We start from the raw sequence: 13,983 nt of genomic DNA, 5'->3' as shown, positions 1-13,983 counted from the left end.
GCATGTGGGCTGTTCTATGGAATACTTTGGAGTTGGAAATGATGTTATTAATGTTGGTATTATTATTGTTGTGTTGGTTGTTGAATTGAGAATTCGGGCTAGGCATATAAACAGGGAAGATGCTGCCCGATTTTCGGCAGAATATAGAATAGTATGATTTGAAACTTGGAACAAGTGTGTGATAAAGAGGCTAACGTTAGTGTAAATCCTCTTGAATGTAGACTTGCGAGCTCAGACGAATAAGCGTAGCTATTAAAAGGTGGAACAGGTATGTTAAGGCTCGTCCCTTTCTTTCAAAGTCATGATTCCTATGTTACGATTTCATAAATGCTTCCATAACTTTGTTGTTTCAAAGGTTAGAAGTCTATGATTCCAAGGCATGATCCCTTTCCCCGATAATCCATAAATGCTTTCCAAAATGTCCGTATTTTTTCAAAATGGAGGTTTATGACTCTTAAATGACAACAACGATGGATATGTTTTACAATGACAATAATGATGTCAAAGATGAGAATATTTTTTATATGATGAGAACGATTTCATGTTAAAGGTTCCAAGTTATGATTTCAATGACGATAAGAATGTTGAGCTATTTCTTGATTTCTCAATTTTATTCATGGATGATGACTATTTTTAAAGATTCCAAAGTATATGAATTGATGCTTTATAAGATTATTGAGCCATTCCATGAATCCCTTAACCGTACTTATTGTTGATGGTCTCACCTCATGTTACTCGTTCCTTCGAGGTGAGATATAACGATGATAACGATTCTATTTCCAGTGCTACCTAAGTTCATGATTCTCGAGACTCCCATGACGTCATCGACTTCACCTTAAGATGGTTGATCCTTCAAGGATTGATATGATGACAACGGTAATGTTAATGGTGATGTTGATTTCATTTATGTATTTTTATGTATATGTATGTATGTATGTATGTATGCATTGCATCCCACTGATCAGTTGGGTATAACACCGAGTCCCGAAAGGGCCGGGTAAGATGATACCGAGCCTACATGGCCGGGTAAGATAACACCAAGTCTCGAAAGGGCCGGGTAAGATGATACCGAGCCTACATAGTCGGGTAAGATAACACCGAGTCCCGAAAGGGCCGGGTAAGATGATACCGAGCTTACATGGCCGGGTAAGATAACACCGAGTCCCGAAAGGGCCGGGTAAGATGACACCGAGCCTACATAGCCGGGTAAGATAACACCATGTAAGATGCTATATGTATATAAATATATGTATCTATATATGTTTTACCGCGCCTTAACGACCAGACGAGATATTATATATGTATGGAAAAATTCTTAAAAAGCTAAGCATGCACGATATTCGCCTTAAAAGGGCATCCAAAGGCACAGGTTGATCTTGTTTATATTACTTTATCCCCATATGTTCATTATATTAATTTTCCATGTTCGATATGTCTTAATATGTTACTATTCATGCCTTACATACTCAGTACATTGTTCGTACTGACGTCCCTTCTTTTGGACACTGCGTTCATGCCCGCAGGTGTAGATAGACGAAACAAGGATCTTCCATAGTAGGCTGCCTTCAGGTACCAGTTCTGATTGGTGAGCTCCATCTCTTCCTGGAGCACTGCCGAGTATATATATATATATATATATATATATATATATATATATATGTATATATATATATATGTATGATTTTGTTCGGGTGTCGGGGGGGCCCCGTCCCGACTTGTATACTTCACCATGTTCATAGAGGCTTTGCAGACAGTTCCTGTGTACAACTTAGTCATAGTGTGACGATAGTAATGTTGGCATCATGGGTCCAATGTACATATACGTATGCATGATATTATGTTCGCATTTAGCCTCTCGATCCTATTGTTTCCATTTGAGACACGAAGGATGTAAGTTATAAGTTAGTTCGCTCGATTTTCGTAAGGTGCCGGGTGCCAATCACGCCCTACCAAGGGTGGGGTGTGATAATTATCTCTTCATCTTCTTGACGGGTTAATTTTGGTAGCCCACGATTTCTTCTTTCTGCTCCAATCCTTGAATAAGACAGAAATCTCCAAGCTATGTTGTGCTAATCAATGTCTGTGATCTCCGAGTTGAAGTCTTGCCTCGCTAAAAGCTGCCTCCGAAGCTACTGATGATGATTGAATAGTTAGGATATTTCGAGCCATTTTTGAGAGTAATGGAAATGCCTTGCCACGCTCCCTCCACCATCCTAAAATATCTTCATTGTCGCGTCGTCCACAATGATGCTTTACAAACTCGAATCAAGATAAGATTCCAGATCTCTTTCATTTTGAGTATTAGCAATACCAAGCCATGCAAAGATCCATTGATCTATCAAATTTTCTATTGCCAAATTTAGCCTTATTTTTTTGTGAAGGACGTTGATTTCCACTTCTACTTTCTTCAGATTTATAATTATTATACATTAATTTAACTTTTTAATTCTATGCTACGTTTACACTCTTCAACATTTGGATGTTCATCAGGAGGAATATCTAAATGCAAATAAATTTTGTCAACAAGTCCCTGAGCACCTCTTAATTTTAAAGACGGGTCTAGTATACAAGCAATCAAACAAATATCGGGAATAGGAAAAAACTACTTTTTAAACTTGAGAATCATTTCATCAATGGCTTCCTCATGTTCGTTTGATTCTCTATATTCCGCAAATAGTTTTGTAAGCCCACAAATAGAAAATAACATTTGTGCAATTGTAGGATAGTATTGACCGGAAAATGCTTTTGTTGCAATATAAAAATTTTCTAAAAAAATACATAGTCCTTCAATTTCATTCCAATCACTATCTTGTATTTGTTCATGGGGATAATAATGATGTGCATTAAAAACATATTGAAGGGGTTTTTGATATTAGTGAGCAACAAGTAGCATTTCATATAAAGAATTCCACCTAGTACAAACTTCTTTTGGAATTTTTCTAACAGGCAAATTTTTCTCAACACAATATTTTTTAAACAAATTAATTCTACTTTGCTTATGAGCGCTAAAAACATATTGACAAGCATATCATATTTTTTATAGAGAACCCTCAAATAAATCAAGACCATCTTTTACAACTAAATTAAAAACATGACATGCACATCGGACATGAAAAATATTAAGGTTAATTGGGCAAATTCTTATAGCCATAAGTTCAGCACTCTTAGTCATGGAAGAAGCATTATCAAATGTAACAGTTAGTACTTTGTCAACAAGACCATATAATTGCAAAATGTCTAGAACATTTGTAGAAATATAAGAACCTATTTTTTTCTCATCAATATATTTATAACCAAGTATACGCTTTTGCATATTCCAATTATGATCAATCCAATGTGCCGTAACACATAAATGATCATTGCCATTAACATTGCGACCTTTATCGAAGTGATTTACACTCTAGTATCTAGGTGATGGAACACAAACGCATATATTGACAATAATCACTTTGAAATTTAAAAACGTTTTCAACAAAGGATCTAGGAATGCCTTGAAAAGTAGGGTTATACATAGCTCTAATATAATGCACAAAACCGAGGTTAGAAGGAAAACTAAAAGGCAAGCCAAAAACCGCAAACATTTTAGCTAGTTCTTCACGATCTCTATCTTTATTATAAGCCATTTGAGTGACAACAGGGTTAGAAGGATTTAAAGTTTGTTGGACCATATTAGATCCCCCAATGGATCCACCGGGAGCGGCACTACTAGCGCCGATCGATGTGTTTTTAAGTCCGGCTGCTAATCGAGCATCTAAGTATGGTTTTCCAACACATGTTCTCAAGTGTCTAGTTAAACCACCCGTCCCACCCGCCCCTCCACCGCTTCCGTGTTTTAAAATTTGTTTACATTTGTGACAAATAGCCTGAGTTTTAGTATCATCTAAAGTCATGAATTTCCATACGACACTAGTTCTAGGACGTTGCGCCTTAGTCGCACCCCCGAGGCAGAGGTATGGGGGACAACCGGGCCTCCGAGACGTAGTGTAGTCTGAGTTGGAGCTTCGGTAACGGGACTAGTAGGTGTCTCATTTAAATCTAATTCCTCGCCTTCTTCTACTTCTAAATTTTTCAAATCATCAAATTCTAAATTATCATAAGCTCTATCTAAGGCTTCAGTTTGTAATTCTAAATCTTCTGGAATAGGAGGAAAACCGGGGGGAGCAAAAAATTCAGTTTCATCAACATGAGTGAAATCCTCCATATTGTTTCTAAATTGAATTTTAGATTTACTAGAAGAACTAGATTTACTAGAAGAACCAGATTTACCTTTACTACTACGGCTAAAAAGGTTAGGGATTTCGACAGTTTTACCTAGGACCGAGATCTTAACTTTTTTAGACATATTATCAAAGTATAATAAAATAAAATATGAAAATTAATTGAAAAAAATACGCAAATAAAACGCAAGAATTAAATAAATTAAAGGATGGAACGAGTGTACCAAACGTCTGCGTAAAAGCAGACGTAACCATAAACGTTGAAATGAAAATTATGTTACTTGAAGCTTGAAAGTTGCTCCAAAATTCAAATATTGCCCACTTCACCAAAATAATAATAATAATATTTCACCAAATATTAGAGAGAGATATAATTGATACTAAATATTAGAGAGAGAGATAATTGTGATACTAAATATTAGAGAGAGAGATAATTGATGGATGATTTGTGTGAAAATGAATAAAAATGAAGAGGTATTTATAGTTTAGAATTTAGATTAAAATGCAATTTATTAAACTTTGGGGTATTTTTTTTGGAGGGGAAAAGGGGACTCCAACGGCTGAAAATGAGACCGTTGGAGTCCCAACGTTTAGTTTCATTTTCCCAGCAGCTAAGCCTCAGCTCCAACTGTCAAACGCTGACCACCTTAAAAAAAAAAATTAAGTTAACATTTTCCGGTGGGGCGGGACCGGTCAGCCGGTCCGGTACTGGGCCTGACTGGACCGGGCCTCATCCGGACTTTTCCCCCCTTCCGCCCCTCTACCCGTCCCCCTAACCCCCTCTGCCCGCTCCCCCATCGTTGATCGGGATCGGGACGGTCCGGTGCCGGATCGGGCTGGACACGGGACGGGATCGAGACCGTCCCGTCCCCACTGACAGCCTTAGTTTGGTTCCAAAAGTTATTTTTTAGGTTAAAAAAGTTCCTGACTCTGTAACTCTAGGTGAGAATTGAGTGGAAAATCCCACGCACAGGTGGTGAAAAATTGCCAAGAATGGAGTAGTCCATATAGTTAGTTTTGTGAATGGTATAAGGGAGAATATTTCCAAGTGGCAAAGACTTCCTTTTTTCTTTTTTAAAAGGGATATCAAGATAACAAAAATACTAGTTAAATATTTTTAGACTAAGAAAAATTTAAATAACTAGACCGAAATTAAAATGCTACTACAATAATTACCAACTTATTAAATTAAGACCTAAATTAAAAGGAAACATGTTTTTTAAATCTTTTTTCCTTTAGAAAATGAAACAAAAATTGTACCTAAATCGCTTTTTCGCTACTTTTTCAAGTTTAAATGTAAAACTTACTAAAATAAAAATGAAAAATGTGTAAATTGGACATAAAGTAAACACTTAGCCATTAAAACAGAGTAAGAATTCAGGAGGGCAAAATATTACAGGTCTACAAAATGGCTGTTCTATACTCCATGATTTTTATAGTTGGTATTATGAACCAATAAATTAGAATTGATTTATAACAAAATAATTTAATTATATTTTGTTCTTCAATCGTATTGAATATTAAGATAATTGAATATAAAGGGAGAATGGCATTAAAACATCTAATTTTATCATGTATAATTAAGTATAAAAAGTGGGCGACAAAAAGTGAAACGAAATAGTAGTTAATATCAGTGTTTTAAAAGGCGAGGGCGTAAGGCGCGCGTTTTACGTTCGCTTCGCCGAGGCGTAAGCTCCCGAGGCACGGGCGTAAGCCCCATGGGATTTCAATTTTTATTATTTTATAAAATGATATAATTATAATAAATACTTTTAAATTGGTGAAATACAAGAAAAATTTAAGAAAATTATAAATAAGTGATATATATATCTCCACCCCCCCCCCCCCCAAAACAAAAAAAAAAAATCTATTATACGCTACTTACAAGCATGCCGATCGCTCGTTACTTTTCGGTAAAAGACAAGATAAATAATTGAAATATATATATATATATATATATGCTCCACCCCCACAAAAACTATTAGAACAATCTATTATACGCTACTTACAAGTACAAGTGACTCGTTACTTTTTTGAGATAAGAAGACAAGATAAATAATTATAATATATATATATATATATATATATATATATATATATATATATATATATATATATGCTCCACCCCCACAAAAAAACTAATTAGAACAATCTATTATACGCTACTTACAAGATGTTTCGATCGTCGTTACTTTTTGGAGATAAGAGAAGACAAGATAAATAATTTGAAAGGAATATATATTAGGCATTCTAGCAATAAAAAAAGGTTTTGACTTTTAAATTTAATGTTTCAGTTCCTTGTTTAAAACATTTGAGTAATTACATGTTGACTTTTGAGAATTTGGGCATTATATTAAGGACTTATTTAACAAATTTCGTTTTAGTTCAAAGAAGTTTTCTGGGCTTACGCCCTAACACGCCCCAACAAAAAAAAACTCGCCCCAAACGCCCGGACGTACGCCCCGAATTGCTGGGCGTACGCCTTTGGAGACTTTCGCCCCGACCCATCGCCCCGGGGCATTTTTGGTACGCCCCGCCCCAGGGCTCGCCCCGAAAACACCTTTTAAAACACTGGTTAATATTAATTGAGTCATGTTCATTTGAAAAAAGACAAAAATATTAAAACTCAAAACAAGTTATCTTGATCTCGATAAATAAGTCACTGTATGACAATTCATATTAATTTACATATATATGTTTGTATTCTATATATTTCATGTGTAATTATTTATTCAAAACTTTGTTTTTATAGTATGATTATTTAGTGGTGGAGCAGTTCGAGACCGCAAAAGTAAGGTACAGACATCCGAGCGATACATACAAAATTTGGAACCAATTCTCTACCCCACAAAAAAGGCAAAGAGGAAAGTAATTATAAAGTAGTCAACTCAGCATACATAACTACATATATCATAATAGCTCATAATTATATGTTTAGACATTTACAATATGGTTAATGATGGTCATCATCAGCTCTTGAGGGGTCAGGTAGAGATGTGCTATAAAGATGTATAGTAATTAGGAAAAGATGCAGACAATAAAGTAAGACCTTGATAGCAAATATTAGAAAAGACTAGCTAGGCAAGCATGCTAGTCAAGCAACTATAGCTAATTAAAAATATAGTTACTATCATGACCATAAGGACTCCCCCATATTAGCTTGATCTACCACCATGTCCATGGTAAAAAGGGACATGGTTGGCTGATTTTGAGTGTGTCGGGACGATGGTGACACATTCTCCGGGGAGTTCCCGGCTGTGCCACCACTAGACATCGACGAGAATTGGCGCATCTTCATGTGTACAACCTCAGCTTGTGCAATTGCCAATTGTGTTTGGAGATGGTCAATTTGTTGTTGCAAAGATGATATAGCTCCAACACAACCATAAACTGGATCCCTCACTCTTGCATTAGCCTCATACACCATTGAACTCACCGCATCCCCCCGTTGATGCTCTGGTAACTCCTGCAAAAAAATATTGAAATTTCCAACTTTAAACTTCAAAAACGTATATGAGAAATTCTACAACAACATTAACATATCCAGTATATTTTCACAAACGCTCCTGAAGGCTACAGATATACGCATCTTACCTTACCTTTCGCTATGAGCAAATTCTAAATTGTGAAAAATGATAAATTTTCCAGTGAAGGTCAGTTGTATTAAATGGTAGTGATGTGCTACGGAAAATGATTATTTAATTTGCAGTTGAATGTTCCACATCCATAATATAAACAAAATTAATCAGTTCTTTTTAGTTCTCTTTTCCTTTGATGACCACCCCCACCAACCCCCAAACAAAGGGGTGTTTTTGGTATTTTAGTATGAATAGCATGGATGTAACTTCTTTTCAATTTTGCAAGTGGCATAAATTTTCTACTCCCTCCAAGAAGCGTCATCACATTAGGGCCCCACGCCTTAATACGCGATAAACACAATAGTGATGTCATGATTACACCAAAAGAAAACTTGTTTAAACCCATCAAGAAAAGAGAAAAGTGAAAACCTGAACTTTTAACATAGAATTTCTGTCTTTTAAGTGTGAACTCACCTTCTTAAAACAAGAAAAAACGCAAGTGATCCAAGCACTTTTCTAAAATTAATTTGGAATAACAAATCTTTGACTATGTGCTTATCCTTATGTACCACACGAGATTTTTTCTTTTTTCTTTTTTTAAAAAGACTAATATTAAGACTTTCTTTACAAAGAAGCACTTTTCTATATTCTTCTTCCAATTTGTATCTCTTCTGTGACCTAAGGGATTATTTGGGAAAACGTTCTGGACTTATTTGAACGAATAAAGTTAAGATCGATAAATAATATATGCATGTTTAACTAATGGTAAATATAGACTGAAGATGGGTCATGATAGAGGGAAAGCCAGAAATTCCACTGAGAAAGATGTCTAGTGTCATTGTGATAAAGTTAAAGGTATGATGTTACCTTAAGGTAATAGCAGTGGGGTCTTTGGACCGTTTTCAGCCGTTATAGAGCCAACAATGGCGAATATAAATAAAAAAAATATTTACTCTTTCACAGATAAGAGAAAAAGAAAAATATCTACAGTAATCTTATCGGCGTATTTCACTTTTATTAAGTCAAAGTTTTCATACAAGTAATTATCTCTAACTTTGACTCTCTAATCCTAAAGAAGACGCTGTTTATTATACATGGGTTGCATGTATAAATGTTAAAATGGGTTATCATATAACAAACCTTTGTGGGTCAAAAATCCAATTATTCAGAAATACAAGGGGAAAGTCAACCGGCTACAGTCAAACTTCTCCATAATTGCCATTTGTTATAACAATATTTCACTATAACGGTCTGATTTTCTCCGGAACCGATTTTTTATGTTATATTTTACTTCTCTATAACAACATTCTGCCTATAACAGCAATGACATTCATTATAGCGGTACACTCTTTGTAAAATTACATCTCTATATAACAACCATACTCAAATATTGTGTAATAATATTTTGTAAGAAATATATTATCTATAAAATAAAATGTTAAAATATTTATAATAATCACCATTAATGTCATGTACATAGTAAATTTCAAGTACGAATATCTAAAAATCTTCAATCATACTATTAAGCTCTTAGACAAAATTTCCATGAAAGCTTATTGAATTAAAACATTGAAAGTTTGAACAAAAATCTTCATCGGTTCAAACATTATATTATTACTAAGAGGCTGGAATTTATGGAACAATCTACAATTTTAGAATTCTTACATCAAACTTGAAAATTTTAATTTTCAACTAATTTTAAATGCATATGTCTTAGATTTTAATTCTTTATCGGTATGGTATAACTAGTTATGGATTTCTCAGTAATTTATTAGTCTTTTCAATTTTTAATTAATGAAATATGAAAATCAATTGGGATTTTAAAATTAACAAGTATTTTTAGTTTTGTTTATACTAGCATAAAAAGTAAAAATAATATTATTAATAATAATAATAATAATAATAATATTTTTGCGTACTTTTGTTTATAACAAATAAATGAAATCTAAACATCAAATGCCGCATACATACAGATAATAAAGACCTCACTCATATGGCAGCCCATAAAATTTTTGACAACAGCTTAATTATATATTTGACCGTAATCAAAATGGCCAATTCAAAGTCAGGAAGATACAAACATGATGTGATATCGTGATAATAATGATACGAGAGAGTGAAATTAGGAAAGTTTGGCCAAAAGCTAGTATTTAAATTGTATTCTATAATAAATTGCCATCAATTCTTGCAAATAAAGCGGTATATATTTTTTATGCTTGAAATTGCAAATGTAACTCTAAAACATTGTTTTTGGTCGAAGAAGACATATATTATATAATACTGTAGTATATTAACAACTCCCTCCGTCTCAATTTATGTGATATAGTTTGGCTAGACATGGAGCTTAAGAAATAAAAAAATACTTTTGAAATTTGTGGTCCAAAATAAGTCACAGATATATGTGTGACTGCAAATAGTTTCAATAAGGGTAAAAGAGAAAGTTTCAAATCAAATTATTTATAAATATAGAAATGTATCATTCTTTTTGGGACAGATTAAAAAGAAAAATGTATCACATAAATTAGGACAAATAGAGTAATTCTCTTACTTGATTTGAAGAGTCATTCACGTAATAGTCGTATACAAATAATTTAAAACAATACGCATATAAAGATTATTTATACTATCAAGTTAGTAAAAACTCAACATGTAATCGTTTCTGGTAAGTTGCTATTTAATAACCTCTCGAAAATGAAATAAGTAATACTCCCTCCGTTTCAATTTATATGAACCCATTTGATCGGGACGACATTTTTAGCAAGAGGGAAGACTTTTGAAACTTGCCTGGAATAAGCCTTGAAAATTTGTCTGGTGTAGAATCATTCATAAAGTGAATTTGTTTCCAAATTAAGAAAGAGGTCATTCATTTTAGCACGGACTAAAAAGGAAAAAGGTTCAAACAAATTGAAACAGAGAGAGTATGTTATAACAGGCTAAGCTTTATAGATATTGTAAAAATATATTATATTGGTATGTAGTACTTAAAATCCTTTTGAAAATGGTTCCCACATCAAGGGCGGACGTAGCTTGTTGGTACCGGATTATGAATCCAATGTTTTCATTGAGAAGATAAATTTATACACAAAAAATTCTCTAAAATTATAAGAAATTGTAAATATGAATGCATAACTTTAAAGATATTATTCAATGTTAAGAATCTTAAATGCTGAAACCATAGAATTTAAATCTTGAATCCGGCGCTGCTCCCCTTAATAGTTGTTAGTTTGTTCTAAAATTTAACTTGTACAGGTTGATAGTGTGCACAACTTTTATAGTATTAAATATAATTTAAATTAAACGAATGTAGCAATTCAAACTTCAATTTCACCCAAGATTTGCCTTCCCGTTCCTCCTCCCTCCCCTTATGACATCTTTTGCTTCTATAGTGAAACTAAAGTGCCCCTCTTTTTAATTACCGGTAGAACATCACATTCTTCTACGCAATCATAACAATAACTATGCCTCAATTCCAACAACAACGTAACATTCTCTAGTATGCGAGGTAAAAGGCATGAGTAAGGCATAATTGAGGAAAGAAATTAACATTCTTGGAAACTCTCACCTGAAGCATCTTATTGACGTTGCTAGCACCAAAGACCTTATGAACACTGGCAAACTTGTGTGGCTCATCAGCTGGAAAATAAGGAGCAAAAACACAATCTTGTGCACATCTCCTCCTTAGCAACTTACAAGCTGCACATGGAGAAGCTGCACCTTGTTTCCTACCACTCTCCTTCATTCTACAAAAAATGCTCTTTAACTACTCCAACTACTTGAGATAATTGACTAGTTATATATCAGTCAATGTAATAATTGATATAACTCCTTTCTAGCTTCATGTACACAAAAGTTTAACTACCTTAAAAAGTTTTATACTAACTGCCACTGCATGCTAGTGGACAGTTTTTGCAGGTTTTGTATCTGAAAAGTGTATTGAGAAATGGAAGCAATTACTACAATAAAGAAGAGTAAAGGTTAAAAAGGGCAAATTGGTTGAAGGGACTGAGGGAGGTGAGGGGTTGGATGTTATATAGAAAAACATTAGGTGACAGAAAATCTTTTGTGGGACCTACTAAGAAGAAGCTTTAGATTTGTGGTAGTAAAAACATCTCTTTCATTTAGATCTTTTTCCACATACCTTATTTTCACTTTAACAGGTGAGGTCCTTTTTATGAGATTGTGATTTTTCTTTTTATCCTTCCATTCTTTGAAATGTAGCAATTAAGATAATTAAAAAAGATTTGACCTATATTATCGTGAGGCATAAACATCTGTTTGACGACCTGAATGAGTTAGACATCTATTACTTTTTGAAAGAATTACTTTAGCATTAGAAGCTTCAATGTTTTACATGTTACAAATACATTTGTCCCTCATCTGTATAAATATTTCCAAAAGAGAATATGATTATCCTGGATTACTTCACTTGTTGTCTTAAAATATGGAATTGAATGCTCAAATTTGTCACGTAATATTAGAGCAAACTTCGCTAAAACATTATAGCAATATCCATATGTTCTATCATCGGCTGCTTTCTAGCTATGCCCCATGACCCTTTGATAGCACCCTATGGCGACCTGGCAAGCCTCCGAGTGCCTAGTGTCATGGACGGTTTTGTGGTCTTGGTTGCGCCAAATGACAAGTGCGCTTGTACCTATCTCGCCTCACCAATAGCTTGCGCCTGTGCCTAGCAGCAGGTAGGTGCCAACAACACCCCTTAACGACAATGCCCCAACGCACAACAATTGCCAGCGCCAAAGATCAGATGCCCCACACACAACGTGCAGACTCTGAAGCCAAACACAAGGATGCGACCCCTGCAAGTGTCGCCCATTAGACCAACTTTTCCATTGTATAAGTCTATCCCCTTTTCATGTAAATATAGAGTGGCTTTACTTCTTGTATTTTTATTATGCATTTGGAGCTTATGTATGTCAAGTCCTATAACTTGGGGATACCTTTTCAAAGTATTATTAGGGGGGATCAAGTAGCCAAACATTGAAGCAAGAAATTAAACTAAATTCTTTGTACTGATGTCTCTCTCACTCGACATCGTGTTCCCTTTCTTAATAGTTGATTTCATTAATGCAAGCAAGCTTTCACTCACTCTCGTTTTTGTTTTCTCAATTGCTCATTGTGATCTTGATATCTGCTTTCTCGTATGACACTGACAATCTAGTCTAACATATCGGGGAGGGGGTTAGGGAGGCTTCAGTTGGTAGATAGTAACCACACGGATATCAGTTGCTTAGTCTTATGTCGCCTTTCGAAAAATTCATAGAAAGGCGTCGCCCAACAATTAGTATTAAGGCCTAGGTTCAACATCAGACGAGTGAACACACTGTTATTGTCATCACTTCTAGCCATTGCTGGAAGGCTGGAAGGCTACGATGTTAAGGGGATAGCATTGCGACTCGTGAAGAGGCAGCTGATGAACTAAGACACCTCATGTGTACTTTGCCCGATTTGAAAACCAACCTAGAGGAAAGGTTGGACGACCTAGACAATAGGCCGAGGTAGACATCACAAACATGAGTTGAGACACCAAGGAGATCGGCAGATGGAAGCTCAAGAAGCAACCGAAAATTCAAATTTGAGGTGCTTCAGAAGGAGCGGGTTGAGGGTTTAGCCTAAAGAACACAAAAGCTAAGCATGATGGCTTCCATGTTGCAATCCATTGACAACTTGACGGGCCAATTCAATGTTCTTAGCGCTGCATTATGAGGCTTACTCTGTGACGTGGAAATCAAGTTAGGGGTGTTGTGGACCTCACCCTGTACAACAAAAAATCAAAATTCTAGAACTATATCCTACCACAGAGCTCAAATAGCCACAAATGTAGAAAACTTCGTCTTTGACATAAAGTAGTACTCTAATGTCATGGGAGAATTGGAAGAAGCAAAGAAGGTAGCAATTGCTGCCATCGGGATGCCAAGCTTTGGTGGTGAGTAAGGGTGTCAACCGGTTCCAACCGGAACCGGTTATGGAACCGGTTAAGGAACCGGCCGGTTCCGGTTAAAAAACCGGAACCGCTTAACCGGTTCCGGTTTACCGGTTTTAAACTCCAAACCGGAACCGGTCCGGTTTGGAGTGTTTAAAATATGTTTTTTTTTTTGTTTTATATATATATATTATAGTATTTATTTGTATATTGTAGGTATATTTACATATGTTATACAAGTTTATAA

The 13,983-nt window shown here is 35.0% G+C and overlaps 1 protein-coding gene across 1 annotated transcript; it reads right to left on the bottom strand.

Annotated features, from left to right (window-relative positions):
* Positions 1–7,089: 7,089 nt before the first annotated feature.
* Positions 7,090–11,966, bottom strand: LOC132061835 (LOB domain-containing protein 4-like). The gene is made up of 2 exons (XM_059454492.1): positions 11,358–11,966; positions 7,090–7,683 (listed from the first exon to the last, which is right to left on the bottom strand). Exons 1-2 carry the CDS (start codon positions 11,532–11,534, stop codon positions 7,348–7,350), a joined length of 513 nt encoding a protein of 170 aa, XP_059310475.1. The 5' UTR covers positions 11,535–11,966; the 3' UTR covers positions 7,090–7,347.
* Between the last annotated feature and the right edge of the window lie 2,017 nt (positions 11,967–13,983).

Source organism: Lycium ferocissimum, chromosome 7 (genome assembly GCF_029784015.1).
Source record: "Lycium ferocissimum isolate CSIRO_LF1 chromosome 7, AGI_CSIRO_Lferr_CH_V1, whole genome shotgun sequence".
Classification (NCBI taxonomy): Eukaryota; Viridiplantae; Streptophyta; class Magnoliopsida; order Solanales; family Solanaceae; genus Lycium; species Lycium ferocissimum.
This window is presented reverse-complemented; position numbering and strand designations above follow the sequence as displayed.

Excerpts from the sequence above, each read along its gene's own strand:
- LOC132061835 (XM_059454492.1), bottom strand. The coding sequence starts at position 11,534 with ATGAAGGAGAGTGGTAGGAAACAAGGTGCAGCTTCTCCATGTGCAGCT. Across the intron at positions 7,684-11,357 it reads ACGTCAATAAGATGCTTCAG|GAGTTACCAGAGCATCAACG; the intron begins GTGAGAGTTTCC and ends ATTTTTTTGCAG.